Below are 22,700 nucleotides of genomic sequence, written 5' to 3' on the forward strand. Positions count from 1 at the left end.
AAAAAACAACAACACAAGACACACAGCCCTGTTTCAACAAGTCCTTGTTTCTCTTGTGGCACCTTGGTGTGACGTTTTCTTGATGTAGCAATCCAATTATTTAGAAACTATTAAAAACAACCCACTCAATCATTTTTTTTACGTCATCTTTTGTTTCAAGGTTTTATTAATACTGTACAAAAATCGTTCTTTTTTTTTCCACACTAAAATGAAAGCATATGACACAAAGACCAATCTATTCAGCATGTTTAACAGTCGATGATCCACACTGGTACACGTCGATTAGCAGAGAACCTGGAAAGCTTTATAAGAGCCCAGCAGTTGTAGGCGAAGCCTCGTTTAAATAGTCTTTTCCTCCTGTGGTTGAGGCGTTCTCCGCCATGCTGTAGGTACGGCGTTATTCAGTGCGAGAGGTTTCTTTACAATAGGACTGTGCATTCTGAGTTTGTTGCCCTCCTCCCTCCGCTGACACGCCTTTCTTGTTCACTGCGCTGTTTTGTGTCTCCTCGTTGTCCGAGCCGACCAAAGGAGTGTCTCCTCCGTGGACGTTTGCGGCCTGGCTGTCAGAGGAGCATTCTGAAGATGTGGAGGACTTGCGGGACTTGCTTTCTAGGCTCTCGTGGACGTGCCGAAACCGTCCATTCCTCATGGCCGCCTCGTTGCTTGCTTACATTCGGAGTTAGAAAGTAAAATGTGTATTAGCAGTTCGAAGTTTCTTTATTTGGCTTGAACTGTGATCCAGTATCCCATACCTGGCAGTGGGGAGGACAGCACCCCTTCTTCCCCTACAGAGCTGAAGAACACATCCACAGGGTCTTGGTCAGAGAGGTCGATTAGCTCCATCTGGTCCAGGAGGTCCACGTTCACCTCCATGGAGGAGACGCTGCCAATGGGAGCTGCAAGTTCAGAACATCAATTAAAAAGTTTTTCAGGGGTTCGTGCAGACCCTCCAAATTCCAACTTACGTCGCCTGTAGTCTTTGATGCAGAGGTGCGCCGAAGACAAGTAGACGTCTACTTCATGCTGGAAGACCTCTTCAAAGAAACGCTGTCTCTCTCTCAGCTTGAGCTGCTGCGTTGATTCCATGTCGGGACGCCTCGGGGCGTGCTCTGTCTCTGCTGGGAATCGCAATGGCAGGACATGAAGGTAGACATCACTTCCGCACATTTGATACTGCTAATTACAGTTTTAACTTCAGACTGCTTTGCATACTACTGAAAATTATATGGTTCATTGCCCAGAGCACAATACTTCAGGGGGATGGTACAAACAACAACAATCTGTAAATTGCACTCTGACCTGTTTTCTGATGCTAGTCGTCTCTCTGTGAGTGATGATTAGTTGTCCCCATGTCAGGAAATACTAGAGCAGGCTAATGACACTGATGTTAGGGATGATTCAAGGCCAGGGCTAACCTGGATACTTTTTTTTTTGTTTTTTATTTTTTACTTTTTTAACAGTTACATCATACATGCAGTATTTGCTGCGGAGGTGCTCAACAAGGTCAAGGACTTCTGGCTAACCAACCAATTTCTCGCAGGAATTTACTAGTCCAAGCTGTAGGATCCTGAAGCTACAAGTACATAGGTAGATCAAAATGGCTGAACAGGATGGAGTGGAACGCTCTGAGACCTGCAGGAAGGGCGGGATGTCAAGTGCCTCCTTTGCATTTAAAGAGACAGCACCAAAACGAGTAGAACGAACAAACAGAAGGGTTGTGGGGCAACTATAACAAGGAATTCAGACCAAAGCGTTGCTTTTCCACTTCAAATAGACCACAACTGGATGATTTAGATTGGAAAAGGAAGGATTTAAAGCTAGGAACGGTGAAGTTTCCACAGGTCCTTTATTTAATAACTATGCATGCGCAAGACCGTCTTACCTACTCTTGCACTCTATAGGGGGATCGTGTGTAAAAAATCTCCCAAATCCACTCTGGTCTTATTTCTTTCTACTCAGGCCTTCATCTTCTTCTCATAAACTTGTACACAGTTTGCTTCTTGTGACTCTCAGCCATGTTCAAAGTCTACGGTGAGAATGGCTAACACCAAAGCTAACCGCTAAGCTAACCGGACACATAAACACTAGACGTGCGCACACGCAGCCAGCAAGAGGAAACTAACAAACAACGAGCACGCACACTGCGCTGAGTGCATCAGAATGATTGCCATGTTTCTTTTTAACCTGTGTGACTTGGTTCAAACATTTTGGTTGCCTGCTTCCACGACGCTTCTCACAATAGTATGCTGGACTTTACTCCTGACAGAACCAATGTGATTCTTTTTCTGCTCTGCCTATAAATTCCCTATGCTCTTGAGATCAGGCCTTTATGATGGTAACTGTTACGGCTGTAGCTTTTCACCCAGTAGTGCAGACTGGGCTCTACTTTAATCATGCAAAAATGACTGTAGCAACATGTTCCTGGGTTTGGCTTTAAAGGAGAAGTCCGGTCAACAAGGAAAAATCAGTGGATCATTAGCTATACCTAAAACTAATACGTTCGTTGTTATTTAATGAATTTAGCGTTAATCAATAAGAAAATAAAAGTTTCAATTGTCGTCTGGATTACTGTGTATGGGGGCGGCCATTATTGCCCAAATATGGGCAAAAATGGCCGCCCGACCTCACATCCTGTGACATAATGTCGCGGTGAGGCACTGCGCTCTACAAGCTAATTCAATAGGAGCTGTTGTACACAGCTGCGATCAACAGCAATTATTTCCGATTTCCAGAGGACTTCACCATTGAAATTCACAGGAGCGATTGTTAAAGCAACAATGCACACGTGCATGGCAGTTTGATGACAATACATCAGGTAAAAGTGGAAAAACATTAGTTTTTTCACCTTTCCGATTCATGATCCACAACTGGTTATTTTGCTGGAACACCTACTTGAAGAGAGAGGATTTGCCATCGAACTTCTGGCCAGAGAGAAAAAACGTCGTCTGTAGCCAATATTTAGAAGAAGAATGTCTTCAAGATGACATGAGAGCGAGGATTTTCGGTTGGTTTTTCTTTTTTATAATGTAGAATTTGCTGGAACGTTTGTTTACCGACCAGAGGGGCGGAGTGATACGACACACTTAGAGAGCATGCTCATTGTTGTGAAGCCCACTTATTTTATGCGACTTTGGTCTTCTTTTTTCTAAAGTCGCTTGTAAATTTCATGAGTTGCGGGTTGCAGTTTTTTTTTGGGCTTGTTTCTGAAAGTGAAGTCGCTTGTTTTGGGCTCTAAATTAAGTGACGCAGAGATTGGTTCTAAAGATGTGTTTTATACTCTTACAATCTTATAACATTGCAGAACCCAACCCACAAACCGTACTGTAATGCTTATTTGTTGTCTTTTGATGTCCCTAAAATGTAAAATTAGTATTACTTTAAATAGAAATGCATAATACCATGTCTATTTTTGTTTAAGGGGTTAAAAAATATTTCGGCATGAAAACAGATATTTATTTACAAGGGGACAGATAGGGCATTGGGACTTGCTCTACAGCCGATACCGCGACCTGACGTCACAAACTGGGAGGTGGCAGTACTGTTCTTCACCAAGATGGCTGCCCCCATAGAAGGAACTTCAAATCAAAATTACTCTTAATTAAAAAAGCTTATCATTTATTGAACAGTATGTAATAACTTTATATTTAAAGTACTTTCAGCAGTTTGAATTCTGATTTTGACCGGACTTCTCCTTTAAGGACACTGGACTCGCCTCCAACATACTGAGCTCCTGTGTGGACCATTTCCAGAAGCCATGGTCCAATCAAGACCTTCCTCAACCCTTTGAAAGACTCTGAAAGCCACATTGAATGGACCTGCATTTGGACAGTCAACACTGTTTGCGCCCGTGTGCTGTTTGCTCGTTTCGTGAATCACTATTGGTTTGGGAACCTTGTGAATGCTCTAACTTCTGCCATTTGACTGCTTGTTAGTTTTCAGCTCGTTAACCTCGAAAGACTCTACTTAGATATTGGTTCTAGTTAGGTTATTTTCTGGAAACCTGAACTCGTTGAGTTTAGTGCTTCTCCCCTTCTTGTGTTTTCTTGTTGGGTTTGTTTTGCTGAGAAGCTATTTTATTTATTATAAGATGGTTATTTCCTGTTTTTTGTTGTTGTTTTCGTCTAGTTTAACAACATGTAGAATATTGTCTCTTTTTGTTAAAAAAAATTATAAATAGACTTTTAATAAAGTATACCAACTAGACTCTTTAATTTTATGTTACCCCGTTCTTGCAGCCAAGTGTGGGCATAACAGTCACTCTAAAACACTGACATTGTTGTCTTTAGGCCACTTTGTAACTAACTTGGTGCTCTGATTTGAGACTTTTTTTTATGTGGAAGACCCATTGCTGCCCGGGCTTTAATTCTCTGGCCGATGTCTTGAGATGTCGCCTCAATATTTTCACCTAAAGTTATTTCCTCGTGATGCCATCTGTTTTGTCATGTGCACCAGCTGCTCCTGCAGCAAATCTAGCACTGGTGATTATGACCAAACATTTCAGTTTCAGATTCATCAGACCACTGAACTTGTCAACAAAAACGTGTTGTCCCTGAGTACTTTTACTTTTGGAATTTGGCTTGACGTGCAGCTTGCCCGTATCGCAGTACAGGACATGCTTCGCTGCATGCAGTAAACATTTTAACAAGGTCTTTTGCTTTTGTTCTAGGATTGATTTATGCATTTTAGCCAGAACACTTTCATCTTCTTTGTGTATGGCCTTTGTGTATGGCCTGATGCATACTTACTACATCACGTGTTCTGATAAGGAAAGCTGTTCTTTATGTGCACTAAACTAATTTCAAGGCTCTCAGTAGCTCTGTAAGCCAGAAGAGGGCGACATTGAGACACAAGTGAGCCTAAAAAGAGAAGGATTTCCTTTCATATAGAAATAAAGCAATTAACATCACGACTGTCATAAAGTGATGTATCTGCTGGAAATGTCCCATTTTACCACTACTCTGTAAGCCCACTTCTTTGTGGTTGGAGATTTCTTAAATCCACGTTTATTATCTGTATGAAAATTAAAGCTCCAGGCTCATCGGTTGAAATTAAAGACAGCCACACTTTGCTCGCCCACACGTTTTCTGTCCTGCTCTTGAGATTCAGAGGGGAAGTGTGAGTCCTCACGCTAAGTTAATCCTGTTTGAGAAACCATGTGTTCCCATTTTCATCTTCATCAGCATCACTGTGATACAACCTGACTTGCAACTCCAAAGGAACCAAGCGGAGACATGAGCTGCAACAGAGCAGTAAGACAAGCTAGGGTTCTCCTTTTCAGGTCGCATATTTTCAAATAATATAAAGAAAAGCTGTAAAAATAAATAAATAAATAAAATAAAAAAACATGCAGGCCAACAGCTTAAGTGGAAACTTGGATGGAGATATATTTAACTGTGGATGTACTGACAACTATTATTATCTGTCCAGCTGACCATCGCAGCAGCGTTTGAGTTCCGAGCAGCGATTACGACCTGCAAACGGGGATTGAACTAATTGGATCAGCCGTCTGAGTCACGTCTAAACTGGGAGTAAAGTCGAGCTTATTTAGTCAGCCTAGGGCCCGGCAATCTGCACCTTTCTAAAAATGCACCCACTGGTGCAGTTTTAGGTCAACGGTGTCGTTGATTATGACGATATGATGAAGCTGGTGCTCACAGCAGGCTTGCTGTGAGAGATCCGTTATTAAGTAGAGGAGCACGGAAAGTGCCGCAAAAAACCTCCGTGTCTGAAAATGCTAGGGCAGCAAAATGGATCTGAGAAAAGAGCAACAGGTTGCTTTGTGTCGGGTGTGCTGCATCAGCACAGTGTTCCCCATGACTCATGACCACGCACACATCTGCAACGGTGGCATGACAAGGGCCTGTCGCAGCAGCTTGAGTCTGCGCTGACAGCTTGTTGACAGGGACGCCGATTAGAAAGAGGAAGGAAGGAAGACTGAGGACGTTTCAGGACCCCAGTGTCTTTGCGAACAACACCATCTGAGCCTGTCTTCTGCTTAATTAAACAAATAGTAATAAAATGCAAAAAAAATAAAAATTCATCATTCTTGTCAGATCATCTACACCTACACAAATGTTGAAAGCTGCAGGTTCAAACTGGTTTAATGAAGACTGACGTGGCATCAGACCAACTGAGGAATTCCTTTATTAGGCAGTTAGGGGTTGACCTAAAACGTTTACTTTTTTTACAAGATGGAGCAGGATGTTCAGACCAAAAAAAAAAAACGGATCCTGTGCTTATCTTATTTTAACTTTTCTTGTTCTAAATGCAGTTTTCAAAAAACATTTTTTTTTTAAAAGGCTAAAAAAGCTATCCAAACCAACCCGACCGCATGTGGAAAAAGTAGGTTGCTCCCTAGGCCTGATAACTGGCTGTGCAACCTTCAAGCGTTTGTAATAAATGCCAAAGAGTCTGTCACTCATTGGCATTCCTTAAAAATCACTTTTAAGGAATCCAGACCCACTTTTCTTCGCAGGAGTGTTTGAACTTAGTACACTTAGAGCGTTTTATGAGCAGGAATCTCGTTATGGCATTATGGCAGGTCCTGAAGCAGCAAAACAGACCGAGACCTTCATACTCTTGCTACAATGATTGACAGAATGAGATTCATCTGAAATTCTGTAAAAGTTGTATGGCAGATTAAACGTGACGCATTGCCTCCAAAAAGTCAACAGTGTTTTTTTTTTCATTGGAACTCTCCAGCGGATGACGTTTTCTGGCTAATCTCGTCTTTTACTTTTTTTAGATCACTGATCTTAATTGATGCTTTACCTTGGTCCAATGGCCCTTTTTAAAGAAAGACATTTTTTTGTTGACTGTGACCTGGTATCGCCTTGTGTTAAGAACTCTTTTTGGGGGACATCTCTAATTGTTACGCAATCACAAAGGCAGTCTGCCTCCGCGCCTTTACAGGATGTGATGGGAGCAGCGTTGACGAAGCAAGATGTCTGACGCGATGAGAACGGGCCTGCTTGACACGAGAGTCTAAATGTTTGCCGTGTCCAGCCGACAGTATCGTGCCAGAGAAAAAAGGGCTTCGTTGTGGACAGCAGCTAACCTGAGCTGGATTAAATTGATTCCCTTTAAGGCTGCATGTTTAAATATAGCTGCTTATCCTGGAGTGTTTTTTCCCATCCAGTTAAACACTGATTGATCACACCATTGATTTTGTCCACTTAAAACACGATGCTCCTGGGCAGCTAAACGTTAGCTACAGATTTATGTCCTCCCATTGATTTTGCTTCCCTATAAATGCCCCCCCCCCCACCCCCCTCCCAGATCATTTGAATCACTGGCCACAGACGACCCCAACGACCTCGGAGTAGCATGGGAACTCAGGTGGGAAAGTCTTCCGTCAAAGACAAAGCTTGGTTGCAGTGTCCACAGCTGATGGGATCATGTGTCTATTGTACAGCAGCTCCACATGACAACAGAAGAACAACAGAATCATGGTAGAAGGAGGGAAGACGGTGAAAGATTTCATTCACTCATTCTCATTCCCTCCAAATCTCCCCCTCTTTCCGTCTCTCTCACCCTGGGACTTGACAAGCCAAAGTCCATATGACCAGCTGGACACGGAGAACGAGCGGAACAGACAGGAAAGTTTCAGCTACAGACAGAGCGGGCCGGATGTGTCTGCATGCCACACTGCCATAACGACAACCCCAGCTCCTCGGCTCAGCGGGCAAATAAAGGGCCCTTTCAGGACTAGCACAAAGGCAGAGATGTCACAAAATGGGAATGGCCGCTCTGCTTAAAGATAATGCAAGTTCCAAGAGCGGGTGATGTGGGTTTTAGTCACTAGCGCTGTTAAATAAGGAGTCAGCTCTAAATATTCACTAACATCTCAAGCAGATCGACCAGCCAAAGGTGCAGTGCCAAGCAAAAGTAGTACGTAGTACCCTTTAAACTATTATGTCAAGTTTGAAGTACAACACTTAGTGTGCTTTATTTCAATTGTATGCCAGATTTGATTTGAGATATAAATAGATAGATAGATAGATAGATAGATAGATAGATAGATAGATAGATAGATAGATAGATAGATAGATAGATAGATAGATAGATAGATAGATAGATAGATAGATAGATAGATAGATAGATAGATAGATAGATAGATAGATCTGAAAAGTGTGGAGTGCTTTTCAATTTCCTCCCCCTTGGTCAATACTATTTAGAACCACTGTTTTGCTGCAGCGATTGCAGCGTTAACTGAAAGTCTTTGAGGTCTGTGTTTCTTACATCTAGACTGAGGCTTTTGCTCCTTTTTATTTGCAAAATATCTCAAGCCCAGTCAGATTGTGTTAAGGACATCATCATCATTTAATAGCAATTTTTAAATAGATTCTCAGTCGGATTTAGGTCTGAACTTTGACTGCACCAATGCATATATGTGCATTTTAAACAAATTCCTTTCATTGTAACTCTTGCTGTGTGTTCAGGATGGTTGCCGTGCTTGAATGTGATCCTCCGAAGTCTTGTGCAGCTCTGACAGCTCTGACCGGTTTTCTTCCAGGATTTAGTATTTAGTTCCCTCCACCTTCCCACCCCCTCTGAGCACCTTCTCTGTCCCTGCCCACAGTATGACGCTGCCAACACTTTATTTCACTGCGTTGATAACATGCCACATGTAATGTTTTTAATGTAAGCCAAAACGTTTAATCGGTCTCATTTGACCTGGGTCCTTTCTCCCACATGTTTACTGCCTTGTAGCAAACTTTTAAATATGATTTTTTTCATGTAGGTCCACACAAGTGGACTCTTTACAACAGGGGTGTCAAACATACGGCCCTGTGGCTAAATGCCACAGTTTTTTTTTTTTTTTGTTTTTTTTTTCCAGTGTCCTGTCTGGCAATGTGGCAATAAGAATTGTTGTCTTAATGCCAAAAAGAGCTCATCAGATTTGACTTTCACAAGTGGAGCAGTACGGCTTTTGCCATAGTGCTCCGCTTGATTTATGAATGTGAATAGTTTTATTATGATTCATGCGGGGAATATCTCAAATGATATGGACACTACAATGGGAAAGTAGGAGAGGAAAGGAAGAACAAGAAGAAAAAAACAAAAGGTGAAAGAAAGAGGAGATAAAAGGAAGAGAATGATAGAACAATTATTGAAAAAAACATGTACTTTGTTTAATTGAAAATATGCAGTTCCTATATTGTCCACGAGGGGCCCTGTGTTTTAATTAGCAGATTAAGTTTAAAGTGTGGAAAAATTTAAATAATTTCTAAATTTTTATCTGTTTGATATATTTTGTCATGTAGGACAGTGTTTTTAAGTTCCAAAAAATGTGAATAAATGTTTTTCAACATTGTATAATCACTGTGATCAGTTCTTATGCATAATGCACAAGTAAATGTTTAACTGAGTAAAAGTATTGTTGAAATTGCACATACTTTTCTTAAAAACGCTGAGGTTATTCATAATATATTGTGTAAAAGTGAAATTAATTTAATATAAAAATCAACAACAAGTCCACATTTATTAGTTCTATTTAATCTTGCAATGAGTTAACTCGTGTGGCCCTCTTGGGATCAGATTAAGCTTAATGCGGCCCCTCAACCAAAATGAGTTTGACACCCCTGCTTTACAAGGTTTGTGACCACTGAATGCACTTCATTATGTTGGATTCGAATTAATAGGCACTAGAATAATGGAAGCTAAATGCATCCTACACTGTCAGTATGTTACCACACAGAATGTTGTTTACACTGTTTTGTGTCGAGCCATCACACAAAATCAAAGTAAAATACATTCCAGTTTGTTGTAGTAGCGTGACAAAATTTGAATTGAACCGGTGTGAATATGTCTGAGAGGCAGCGTCAACACACTTCTGTTGGGATTAGTATGAACAGCACGAATTATGCTGTTACATTTTCACAAAAAAACTGTGTCATGATGTGGTTGACCACATGAAAGGCCTCAGCACGAAAATCCCTCATCCCTTCATGCTGCCCCATCCTTCAGCGCTCTACTAAATCTTGTCATCTCCTCACAACACAGTTTCGAGTACACGTTCATAAATGAAAAAGAAAAAAAAAATCAGGTCACTCTTTGTGTCTGTTTAATATCTGGATGTCACATGTTTTTCTCCCCCCGTCACGTTTTTGAGGAACCGCCCGCTGAGATCCCGGTTTAGAAGCAGTGGCTGCACCAACAGCAGCAGTAAAGCATTGATCCCAGGGCTAAATGAAGGGATGGGAGGGCTCGGTGTCGCCCACAGGCTGCCATTAGGCCCATCAGTGAGCTGAAAGAAAATGTGAGCTCACAAGAAGCTCCCCTGTGGCGGAGAAAAGGAAGGTCAAGGCGGCACACGGTGGAAACAAAAACCGCTTCGGAGAGAAAGTTTAGGAAACACATTTCTGTTGTTTTGGATTGTCAGGAGGGAATTCAAACTCTGGTGAAAACTTAAAACAAAAACTCCCGTGGGAACCGGCATACTTTCTTCTCCACTTTAATTACAGAGGGGTTTGTCAAACGCTTACTTTGGTTCGGCCCGAGCTGAGACATTTCCTGGGAGGTGGTTTTCCTTCCCAAGTGGATGATGTCATCTCTGTTTAAATAGCTCCTGTGTCAGCGCATACCGACCGAGTCCTGCCTCAAACGTTACCCATATAAAGAGCGGATCGAAAAGAAAATATTTGGACCTCTGTCTCTGTCACTTTTTGGAAATGGGGACTGGGATGGCTGTAGAGGAGCGCTGGTTCTGTTTCTAAACCATTTGTCTGTTGATTTGACCATATGTTTAGTATCCTGCTGAAAGACCCGATGATGACCCATTTTTAGTTTACTGGTAGATATCACCATTGTCCTTGTATTTCAAAGAGTTGCTGATGTCCTGCGCTCGAAAAACATTCCCAGGTCCTTTAAATAAAAAAAAATCAGCCCACGGCATCCCTCTTTCTCCACCTTCTGAGATGCTCGATCAAACTCTCATCTGATCAAAGCGAATGGGTCCGGTTAAGGTTTCAGTGGTGTTTAGGAAACTCTACATGTTTACATTTCTGGGTGCAAAAGTTTTTAGTTTTTTTTGCCAGTGTCTCATGATTGTTGTCAGGACCTGGTGACCCAAAGACTCACACTGAGCTTTGGGAGACTTTGTACCAGCTTTTCCATCCTACGCATGATTCCCACTTTGAAGAGTCCCATCAGTTTTCTACAAGATTATTAGTTATTCGAAAGGTAAAGCATAAGAAAGTATGTTAAAGGCATAATAAAGCAAAATTAAAATGTTATTTGATCAAAGGAATATTTTTATTGAATTGTATCAAAATTAAAGGAATCATTTTCAAATGTTTTAGTGGGAAATGGTATTGCAATAGAGGACTGAGGCTTTTTACACATCCCTTATACTTTTCTGTCTCTTACATTCATCTGAGATATGAAACGGATGAATCGATTATCTTTTCCACGGCTCCTCGGCCAGACTGCACTGCTGACTTCTGAACTCAGAAGCCTACCCGAGGTGAAACCTGGCTGTGATTGGACTGGGCGTCCTTTACAAAAGGCAAAAGATCCGATCCCTCATGGATACTTGCCCGACTGCGACAAGAGACGGTAGAGAGGCTGGCCTCCAGGCAGTGTCTAAGGGCATAATCCCACTGCACGGCATGCGTGCTTCTATTTCCATCGTTTCCTAAAATATACCGGAGCAGTCAGACCCTTCGATACAATGTTTTCGCTCTCAATTTTTGGTTGGATCATTTATTTCTTCCCCTTCCAAAAACAAACTCCTGCGTACAAGAATCCGGTTGCAGGGATTGTAAATTATTAATGACAGCTGCTCATGCTTGGTTGCGTGTCTTTCCACTGGCATTTCAGTTTAGGTTGTGTCCAGCCATGCCCATCCGTACTGACATCATCACTGTGAAGCCTGTCCCTCATTACGCCATGGCTGACAATAGGGGTGTTTATAGGTCGTTGTCCTGTCCCACTGCTCTCCGCACGTCCAGAACTGTCATGAGTTCTGATTAACACAATGACAAAGCACTAATCCATGTTTGTTTCCTGCGCTGCCAAATCCTCTGCAGAATGGTTACCCCCCCAAACTGCAGAGTGATGGTATTTTGCTCCACTTGCCACGTGTTCAAATCAAAGTGCATGGGGTCTGTGGGCCGGCACAGTTGATTCATGACGTTTAATGAACATGGAAACAAAATTGTTCCGTTATTCAAACCCAGAGGAGGTTTATTCAAAACAGGTATGTAAAAGAAAAGCAATTGTTGTCACCTTGCAGAATTATTCTGTAATTTTTTTAAATCATCAAATACATTTTAATATCAGACAAAGATGATGCGAGTAAATACAAAAAGAAAAGAGGGATTTTTAAAATTCCTCATTTCTTGAGGGAAAAAAGCTATCCAAACCACCCTGGCCCTATCTGAAAAGTAATCATCCATCTCTTTAATTCATTGATTAACTGTGACTTATTTAAATTTTTTGGAGACTTGTGTGCAACAATTATTCCAACCATTAATTGTTGGATGAATTAATAGCTGAGTGCTGCTGCACTATCATGCATATTGCATATTCTATTATCGTGCGTTGTGCAAATAGACTGGAGTTTTTTTTTTTTTACAGTTAAATATTTTCCACTGTGCAATATTTACTCCAGTACATATTTTTATCTTCTACTCTTGGCGTTTCTTTAGAGATAATTTTAGATTTGACTGGTTTGTCCTTTTTTTCTTCTTCTTTTCATGGCCAATAGTTGTGTGTACCTGTCTGTGTGCTTGCCACTGTCACAGATCTCATGAAGCAATTCGCAATTCCTGAAAACCATGCTAAGAAAAAAAAAAAGCCTGCAACGAGGCTGAAGTAAACCAGTTCTGCAAGCAACAGGAAAGAAAAAGATTGGCTGTAATCACAAATGTTTGATGGCTGCAAAGGTGGCAAAACTGGTTAATAGGTTTAGGAGGCAATTACTATAGGGCCTGGTTGGTTTGAGTACCATTCTTACCTTAATAAACGCTCCGTTTATGTTCTCGGGTCTTAGTTTGATCATCTTTGTCTAAAATAGAAATATGTCTGATGATCTGAAAAATTAAGTACGACCAAAAAAAAGGGGGGGGGGGGATTGTAAGGGGGCAATTGGTTTTCACAGCAATGTACGTACAAAATGCTGTAATGTTTTCAAATTTTTACCCCGTCGTGTTTTCATGGTAACCTCTGCCACACTTTTCTGCCTACTGTTTGTTTTTGTACCTTTGGAACAGCTCAAAGCTATTTTCACTTAACCAAAGAGAATGAGAAGAATGTTTTACTTAACCAAATCAGACTTCTTAGACATTTCTCATTAGAAGGTTTTGAGTTGTTGTTGTTGTTGAAGAATAACACTGCAGTACCTGGAATTTGACTAAACCAACAGTAAAGCGGCTCCTGTGTCACACTCATTGACGTGCTTGAAGAAACAATTGAGCATATTCTCACACTTTATGAAAACCCTGCCTTTGTCTCAGACAGGTTGGGCTGAGAGCGTTATAGTCAAATACTGAAATGGGGGAGAGGATGATGACAGAAAGGATAAAATGGTACGAGCGCTCATGGCTGGCCAAAGGTAGAAACAAATCAGCACAAGTCACACCGCAGGATTTTCACAGAAGCTATTAATATTTCGCACAGGTGGTTTTTGGTCAGGAGAGCGCCGAATCAGCAGTCAGCATGTCCGATCACACCGAGCCCCCGCCCACGTGGAAACGAGCACGGTAAATTTTCGGGTAAAAATGTGCGTTCACACGAGAGGACGCAGCACAACTGAAAAGGATTTAGTAAGCATGGCGCTGAAAAAACATGCAAAAAACAGCAGGCATGTGCAGAGCAAACACAGCACCATGGCGGGGGATCAGACACACGCATTGATGCACGCTCAACGTGATCTTTAAGTGGGTTGTTAGTAGTGTTGCACCGATACCGATACCGCCAGGGTGCCGATACCGCACTAAAATGGTGGTATCGGTATCGGCAAGTAACAACAAATAGGTCACAGATACCATTTTGATGTTTGTATGTCACTTGAACGCAGCCTTCTCTCTCCCGACACTCACTAGTACTGGATTCACTTTGTATTAGCCTTTTTCCTGCTTTAATAAGGTAGCAGCTTGACAAAGCCATGATACCAATTATTTTACATCCAAGTAGTATGCTGTTCTTCATATATACACACACATAATTTTCAAAGTAATGGTATCGGTATCGGCCGATACTGCACAGCCAGGTATCGGGTATCGGTATTGGGGCCAAAAAATGGCATCGGCGCAACACTAGTTGTTAGGGGACACACCATGCAGCTCGGGCTCGTTAGAAAGGAAGAGTCCGACGACGCTGCTAACACCCATGACAAAGCCAATATTTGCCTCTGCATGACTGCCACACCGGACAGCACCATTTTTGTTGTTATTTGAGGGACATGCAGGTTACAGCGAGAGCAAAAATGACGTCATAATTTAAGAAAAGATGCAGCTCGCATCTGCACACGTAACCTCCATTTTAGAGTTTATCCACTCTGGGATCCGGTTTCAAAAATCTTTGTTTGCCATCTCCCAAACTGCCGGATCCTTGTGGACGCACAGCCTAAACAACAAATTTTAGTTACACCTAATCACGTCTCCGCGTGGATCTGTGTGGCCTAAATAACCAGCGACCACCGACTTAAAGTCACGACCAGAACATTGATAATCTTTGCACAGTGTGAACCGGGCTTTAGATCTCACATTGTGTTTTGTTGTTGTTTGTAGTCAAGTTTATTAACAATTACATTTATTTGAGTAATATCTGAATATAAAGATTATCAGAAACTTTATTGACTCAAATTAATATTACATTGAAATTCATTTAAGATTTAAAACGCATGAAAATTGCACTACATGAACACATACAAGTTTTATTTGTATGTTAGTAGAGTTATAACGTATTCTGCACTGTTGGTCATTTCTGTAACCCGTGTCTGAGCTCGGGTCATATTTACTTCGATAGCAAATCAACAAAAGTCTTAACAAATAATTGTTATTTTTTTTTTGTATATGAATACAAACTCTACCAATAAACACAGACTTTACTTTGTCTTTATCGAAACACTGTAAACTGGACGTAACTCCAGAAGCAAATAAATCAGAATTAACCCAACCTCAAATATATTGACAGGATCCACTCTCCAATAAATTTATCCCAAATGTTATTTTTTAAATACATAAAGCAAATAAAAAACCACCATTCAGTCATTATCAGGCTGTCTTAAACACACCATGCTAAAACCACCTGGCTGCTGTGTTCCCACAATCAAATCCTTCTTTGTACCCCATTAAACCTCGGACTGGTCCTGTATGGGGTGTGTGGTGGTAGCATTCTGTTAAAATTAAGTAATCATGCCTACATTCTGACACATTACAGTATGAAGTTTAGAATGAATACTCCTATGTCTAAGTTGTAAACATAGGAGTATTAATTTACATAATTGCATTCATCAACCTATCAAGGCAAGGCAAGTTTATTTACTTTTCAGTAACAAGACGATCCAACGTGCATACGGTCTTAATTATTCACAGTCCAGACATCAAACAAAGTGAGAATCTATGGTATGTGCTGAAAAGGCCTTGTGCAGCGCACTCTGAAAGGCAAAGAATGCTGTGATAAGGCAGAAGAGTAAGGTCAAACATTATAGCTAAGCATTTCTTTTTAGGTCGCATCTCTTTCTTGAGAAATGGGTGCAGCTGATCTCTATCCAAAACGCAGCGCTCCTAAATTAATCCGCCTTTTATTAAGTTGTTCCGTCATGCTTGTTAAGCAGCATTACACACAGTAATTAAATAGGCACGTGGTTGCCACAAGGCATCGCTGTCAACACAGCAATTAGGATAGCCGTAGAATGTAAGCAGTGATCCAGGTAATCTTTGTTTGTATTAATTAATACAAATATGTCTTGAGACTTTGTTAGGAAAATAAGTCAACTACCGTTGACTTAAAATAAAACATTTTACATTGTGCCCACAGTGATCTGGATAATCCAAACATCCTGCTGTGCTTTAAAAGACCTGAGAATGTTAGTCTCAACTTGTTGATACCTGAAAAGGATTAGTGTGTCTTCAAACATAGAGTTTTCTTTCTCCTGACAGATCTGTAAAGGAGGCTGACGGTTGGTCAGACTTTTGCGTTTGAAGTGAAACTGATCTTTTTCACCCCCTTTTCCCGGTTTGGACTAAAAATCTCGGGTCTTTAGAGGCTTTAAGTGATTTAAGAACATGAAACACGTAGCATTGCCCGTGAAGAGGACAGAGGTCGTAGGTAGATTGGAAAAAATATGCCGCCTGTGTCGTTTGATGCTCGCTTGTGACTGTCAATATTTATGCTTAAAATCTATTGTACTACTAGCATTTCTAAATTATCCGTACCAGGAATCCTGAGACCCACTGTTGGTGAACTATCTGTAAATATAACGGTTACATCCCTGACAAGAACCTTTGGCCAATCACAATTCATTTCTTTCACAATTTCCTTGTGAAAGAAATTAATTATTGTAACTGCACATTGTTTTGGTCATCAAATCAGGGTCTTTTAGCTAGCATATAAGCCATTTTTTACTTTTTATCTTGATGTTTACACTGAGCGAGATGTTGCAACGACTTCTTGTCAGCATGTGTCTTGTGGCTCTGGTTGTAGCGATTAGTTTCTGAAGCATCACAGCCGCATATTCTGCAAGTCCTGCCCACGCATAATTAACTGGAACCACACTGAAACAGGTTATGTGCCAACTCATTAACGACTCAGATCAAAACAGACGGCACACTTGCTAACTTTAGCCTAGAGAATCAACAAACTCCCCAAACACAAGCACTGTCAGCAGGGGCAAGACGTGAATTTAATGAAGACTGTGGCCGTACACGCTGGGTCAGATGTATATTTAAAAAAAAAAAAAAAAAACGAATGACAAAGCTTTGTGCGGTGTAAGTTATTTGGCTGATTCATGTTAGATCAGCAAAATAACGCTGACCTTCAAAATATATTATGAAGTCATCAAGAAAAAGAAGAATATGAAGAAGAGAGGAGAAATAGGCATGTCTGTAGTGTCTTTATTAGCTGACTTGTAATACAGATTCAATGTAGTACGTAAGTGTGCTGTAAAGTGCCTGAACAGAAAAGCATAAAGATATTTTAGTCATCTGTTAGAGATACTTGTAACCCATGCTAAACATTTTCATATTGTATATCAGTCTCTTTAGGCAGCATCAACTTCCTCCTTATTGCCTGGGCCAACTCTAAACTTTGCAAATGTCCTGATTTGAGAAAAATGTATTCTCCTCCCTCTCTACATTGTAACATGCACACAACAACTGTACTTTCCCTCCCTCCCAACACTCCAAAAACAGTGAATCCCTCTGGCTCATTCGCCCAAAAAATCAAAACGTGATAGAGTAGACTATAGGGGAAAGCCAGTACGGCAACAGATGGGAGACACCTTCTTTTGAATTGCTGTCCTGGTCCGTTTTAGTCTGAAATCTCTGAACTTAATGGGACTAGTTCAAGTCTCAGGCCATATCTGGGTCGCTTTGTCTATGAGAACAGACTGCAATGAGTCGACCGTGATGGGATCTGCAGCCGCAATCCCATTAGGAAGAAGAGATCTTTGTCTGTAGCTGTGCTATGGACCCACTCCAAGTTTACGTTTGTGTGTGTGTGTGTGAGCTCCTGTTTAGGCATCAAAATGAGGACCATTTTTCTGATTTCAACATCAAGTGAGGGCTGTTTGTACCAAAGTAAGGATATTTTGCTGATCCTCACTTTGTTTTTTTGCCAACGGTATAGTTTGGGACTAAGGTGTGAATTGAGTTTAGGTTAGGTTTGGGGTTAGGCACGCACTGGTAATTGGTTAGGTTTAGGGTTATTGTCAGGGTTAGGGCATAGAAAGGTTTGAAAATGACCAAAAATCAATGGAAGTCAAAGGGAGTCAACACACAGTCCTCACCACATATAGCAAGACGAGAATGTATATGTGCGTTTGTGTATGTGTGTGTGTGTGGCTCCACATTCCTGTGCAGAGAATGACCTGTTCATCTGGGACTAGAGAGTGTGAGTTAGAGTGATGAGTCGACATTCCTTTGACATTTCTTTGGCACTTGTTACACTTTGTTCAGTCCCTGCAGATAGCAGCTACACAAAGGCAGCTATTAAACCTCTGGCTGAGCTTTCACAGAGCGTCCACGTGTATATTATGCACGTGGGGGATATTGTTCACACTAATACTTCTGTAAATAAATTTCAGGTCTCCTTATTAAGGGAAAATGTGTCATCGCTCTCCTTTTTTTGATACACAAAATGTGAGTTATTTATTTAACTCTAATGGACAGACATTGGGAAGTTTTAATTAAAAATTACTGTCAAAAATGTAGTTTACATTATTGAGTTGGACACAAACATGAACCTGATTGTTCTTCACAGGCATCTATTTTGAAATGTACAACTTGATCAAGTGATATGATGATAAAATTATGCTGTAGAATAATGTGTCGGTGGATTGTGTTAATCGTGTTTTGAATCGTTTTGTTACTGAAAAGTGCTTTATAAATAAACTTGCCTGGCCTAATGGCTTTGGTTTATTTCAGAGAACCAGTTAGTTCATTTAAAATTAGGTTAGGCTTTTACCTACTAAGTGCTAGCTATAGTCAATGTGTCACATTTGATCAAACAATTAATCATAAAATCAATATAGATAGGCAAAGTAGCTATATTTATTTCTACTTAATGCTTCTTCATAAATGTCTTTCAACAAATGTTCTTTTTTAGCTGCTGTATTTAATAATTAATTAAATACAGCAGAAGGATGTAAAGATGTGTTGATGTAGTTCATACTGTAAGGATGTAACGTGAATTTTGTGTGGTCATGTTGTGTATCATATTGATACATGGCTGTTTCGTAAAGTATGTGAATGGGGTAGAATTCACAGTCTAGTACTACATCAGGATGGTGTGTTATACTTTTGCCAAAATCTCACTGCCTTATTTTTTATATTTACCGTAATTTTAAAAATATCTCACCTTTTGTTGTTTAAAGATTAAAGCCCTCTGAGTGCAACTAAGCGGTCAAAGAAAATTCAGCGGGTTCTTTGAGTGAGTTTAACACATATAGAGGTGAGTTAATCTTCTTCAGTGCAGACAGAGAGTTTGCATGTTTGAACATGAGGTTAAGTAATGTCATAGCCATATTGGTAATGTGTAGCACTCTCCGTTCTGCACGTTATCAATCTGGGACTGCTCCCTTCGAATCCGTTTGGGAAAGGAGGGACATTTAGCAGGGCATTCCAAGCTGATTGGGGGAAGTGACACATTAGTGCCTGACTACCAAAGGTTGGTTTTAGCCAGCCATGGTATATAATGAAAAGCAGTAGACACATCCAAATCCACAAGAAGGTAAGCTAGTCAAGGCACTTCTTGCTGTTTTCCTTCCTTATTTTATGTTTGGCTGTGGGCTCCTCAACTCTTGCTTTCATCACAGCTGGTATGTCCAACCTTAAACTATACTACACATGATTGGCCCCAACCATTTTTGGTTCAGGCACAAATCTTTGTAATGGGATCAGGACAAGATGGGTTCTAATGTGTTTGTAAACGCACAAATGCCAGCAGAATTCAGTTTGCCGGCAAGCACTATAGTGTTTTAACATTTTGAAAGAGAGGAGCATATATGCAGTATATGTGGCATCTCAGGATTACAATGCTAATGCTACATAGTTTTTAGACTTTAGACAAGTCCAAGATAAATGTAGCAGCGTAGCTCATCTAGTGATGACAGTGTATGCTATTGTGTTACATATCTGGGCAAACAATAGTGTATCATTCTTAATACAAGGCTGATATGTAATAGTGTGATAGGGGTATTATGACAGATGCACTGAAGGTAGCAAAAACATGATTTGTTTTTGCTACCTTGTTGAACTTTGTTGCTGTACATTGTTGTATAAAATCACTGGCTAATAAATGTCTTTTGTGAGGTTGTTATAATGTTTTGTGCAGAATTTAACTAAAAATAAAAATTAATTTAAACTTCACCATTACTTATATAAAAATCTTATTTTGTTATTGTTTCTTTGTGCTTTTTTTTACTCAAGACTTTGGGTTGCAAAGCTAAACCAGCATGGCCAATAATCCAACACTATTATGATAAAGCAATACAGGTCTGTAGTCTTCCATATTTGGCAAAGTACTAGGTTAGCAAAATAATCCAGGCAGGGTTGTTGTTTCTTAACCCAGCAGCTCTTAGACTGACCTATCACTAATGTTAAAAAGCCTTGACAAAATGTTGCAAGTGCAGCTTCACTTAAATGGTGATAGTTGGGATAACTTCATTTCAATTCTCACCTTAGAATGTAAAGACAAACGGTAAGATCAAGACATACATATGTTGGTCTTATTATCATTGTGAGGACTTTGCATTGACTTCCATTAATTTTGTTATAACCTAACCCTAAACACTTATCACTGCCAGTACATAAGTAACCCTAACCCCAACTCAAACCATACCTTAGTCCTAAACCTATTCACCTACCCTACCCAAAAAACAGCACAGTTTCTTATGGGGCTCAGGCTTAGAGGCCCATACAGAGCAGTCTTCGCATATCTGTTGGAAAATGGGCCCTACACTGAAACAAATGCTAGGACACACACACAGTAGTACTATGTCTTTGTTATAATAAAAATGTGCATCAAAATCTTTACCTGATCAAACAGAGAATTCAGTTAAAAGTTTTCAAATAACTTACAAGGTAGACGTTTGCTCTGAATATTGGCTGATGAGGAGCTCATGCTGACGAAGAAGTTGTTGTAAACAACACCATCAGTCAGATGTAAAAGAAGGAAAGATGCTGCCACCAGTCAGTCTCGTCAGAGTTTAACCCAAATCCTGACAAGCATCTCACACTCCCTCTGCTCTCTCCAACCGGTCCAAAGTATCCCGATATAGATGTCCTCCCCGCTGGTTCTTCTTCCCTGCTTCTCTTTTTCTTCCCAGAGGGCTGCATGAGCCACTTGGATGAGAGCGAGAACAACTTTGTGGCTCTATGGATTTGGCCGGCTGACCAATGACAGGGAGGAGGGAGGAGCTGGAAGAGAGCAGGGAAAACAGGGAGAGGAGGGAGCAAGGGATTTATTCAACAGAGTGGAAAATACCAAGGAGGAACTGACACACGCCTCTGATATTTTTATCTTCTCGCTCCCCTTTCCCTCCCTACCTCCTCGTTTACGTCTTTTGCCCTGTTTTCTTCTTGTTTTCTTGTATTTTTTTTTATTTAAACTGCCTGTAAGTGAAACATATTTCAAAATCATATTACCAATATTATTTGCGCTTTCTTTAAAAAGTGGGAAAGGTAACATTTTTCACAATGAAGTAAACCCCGATAAAGGACTCCTACAAATTCTGCTGTTTACCACAGCATGAATCTGTTGCATGTTTAAGCTTTCCTCTCCAGATTATTTTGTTATTATACATTTATGTCAGCAGTTAAGTCCTAAAAGATCTATCTAGTCTTTTTTTTTTTCTGGTGATGAGATCAGTCAGGTCTAGTGAAGAGATTCCTATTTAATATCATCTAGTGATCAGATGAGATGCTGGTAAGACAAAATGGATCTTTTAGCAACATGCGAGGAAGAAGCCATTACTCCAGCACCTACATAAAGAACATTTCAAGGTTTGCAAATGGACTGTCTTTTCCAAATGTGCAAAGATCCAAATGATAGGGATCATCACAATGCCCTAATTCATTCCCATAGATAAATTGTGGGCACAGTTGAAAAGATTTGTGAAACTAGATTTGTGTATGAAAAGCTTGAAGGTAGATTAAATATATCCATATTTTCAACAAGTGTGTGAGGAAATTCATAAAAACAGAGTTGCTCGAGAAAATATTGGAAGGAATTTGGATATATACATGTATCGCTCTGTGGTACATAATTATATGGCTCATGGATTAGTGGCAATATAAATTCACTGGATATTCACTCATGGGCGTATTACAAGATATGAAGTCTACATGGTCATTTAGGTCGTACCTATTGTTTATATAAAACCTGTCAAAGATGTGAAAGGTTCCCTTTACAAAGGTTTTAGTCAAACATTGAATGAGAATGTTGTCTTTTTTATTCAATGGTAGGATTAAATGTTTAGAACTAACAATGTTAACCAGGCCACATTATGTCTAGCTGTAGACCGCTGACATATGTGGGGTAATTTTTAGGGCTCTTCAACTCCAGCCCTCGAGATCCGCTGTCCTGCAGCTTTTACATGCGATTCTGCTTCAACACACCTGAGTCAAATAATCAGTGCCCGTATCCTAAGAATCCTAAGACAAGAAGTAGCTCTTAGTGACGTTATTTTAGGAAAAATCTTAATACAGTTTCCCGAATTCAAAATGTTTACTTAGAATTTTACCTCAAAAAGATAAAAAGCTATTCAGAAAGCACCCTAGGCTTTTTTTGTGACTTTTTCTAATTCTTTTGGAATCTTTACTATTGAGTACATTCTGTAAATAATACTGAAATTCCTCTGTACTGGGTTGTTATCCACGATCCAATATTTCCCTATTATTTATATGTCTCTTAATAAAATTACATTTCTCGATCTGCACCTTTAACCAATCCAGTCGCTGAAACTAATTCATTTCCCTTGTTGGAAATGATAAAGGTTATCTTTTCAACGTATTAATAATTATATGATTGTT

The 22,700-nt window shown here is 40.2% G+C and overlaps 1 protein-coding gene across 1 annotated transcript; it reads right to left on the reverse strand.

Moving 5' to 3' along the window:
* Nucleotides 1-132: 132 nt before the first annotated feature.
* Nucleotides 133-21,043, reverse strand: LOC105926042 (dysbindin). Its single transcript, XM_012862206.3, has 4 exons — nucleotides 20,748-21,043; nucleotides 966-1,118; nucleotides 753-896; nucleotides 133-666 (listed from the first exon to the last, which is right to left on the reverse strand). Exons 1-4 carry the CDS (start codon nucleotides 20,788-20,790, stop codon nucleotides 398-400), a joined length of 609 nt encoding a protein of 202 aa, XP_012717660.2. The 5' UTR covers nucleotides 20,791-21,043; the 3' UTR covers nucleotides 133-397.
* Nucleotides 21,044-22,700: the final 1,657 nt, after the last annotated feature.

The sequence above is a fragment of the Fundulus heteroclitus genome, chromosome 20 (assembly GCF_011125445.2).
Source record: "Fundulus heteroclitus isolate FHET01 chromosome 20, MU-UCD_Fhet_4.1, whole genome shotgun sequence".
NCBI classification, from domain to species: domain Eukaryota; kingdom Metazoa; phylum Chordata; class Actinopteri; order Cyprinodontiformes; family Fundulidae; genus Fundulus; species Fundulus heteroclitus.

Coding starts and splice junctions, on each gene's coding strand:
- LOC105926042 (XM_012862206.3), bottom strand. CDS start 20,790: ATGAGCTCCTCATCAGCCAATATTCAGAGCAAACGTCTACCTT. Junction 897..965: donor CATCAAAGACTACAGGCGAC/GTAAGTTGGAAT, acceptor CTGAACTTGCAG/CTCCCATTGGCAGCGTCTCC. Junction 667..752: donor GCTGTCCTCCCCACTGCCAG/GTATGGGATACT, acceptor TCCGAATGTAAG/CAAGCAACGAGGCGGCCATG.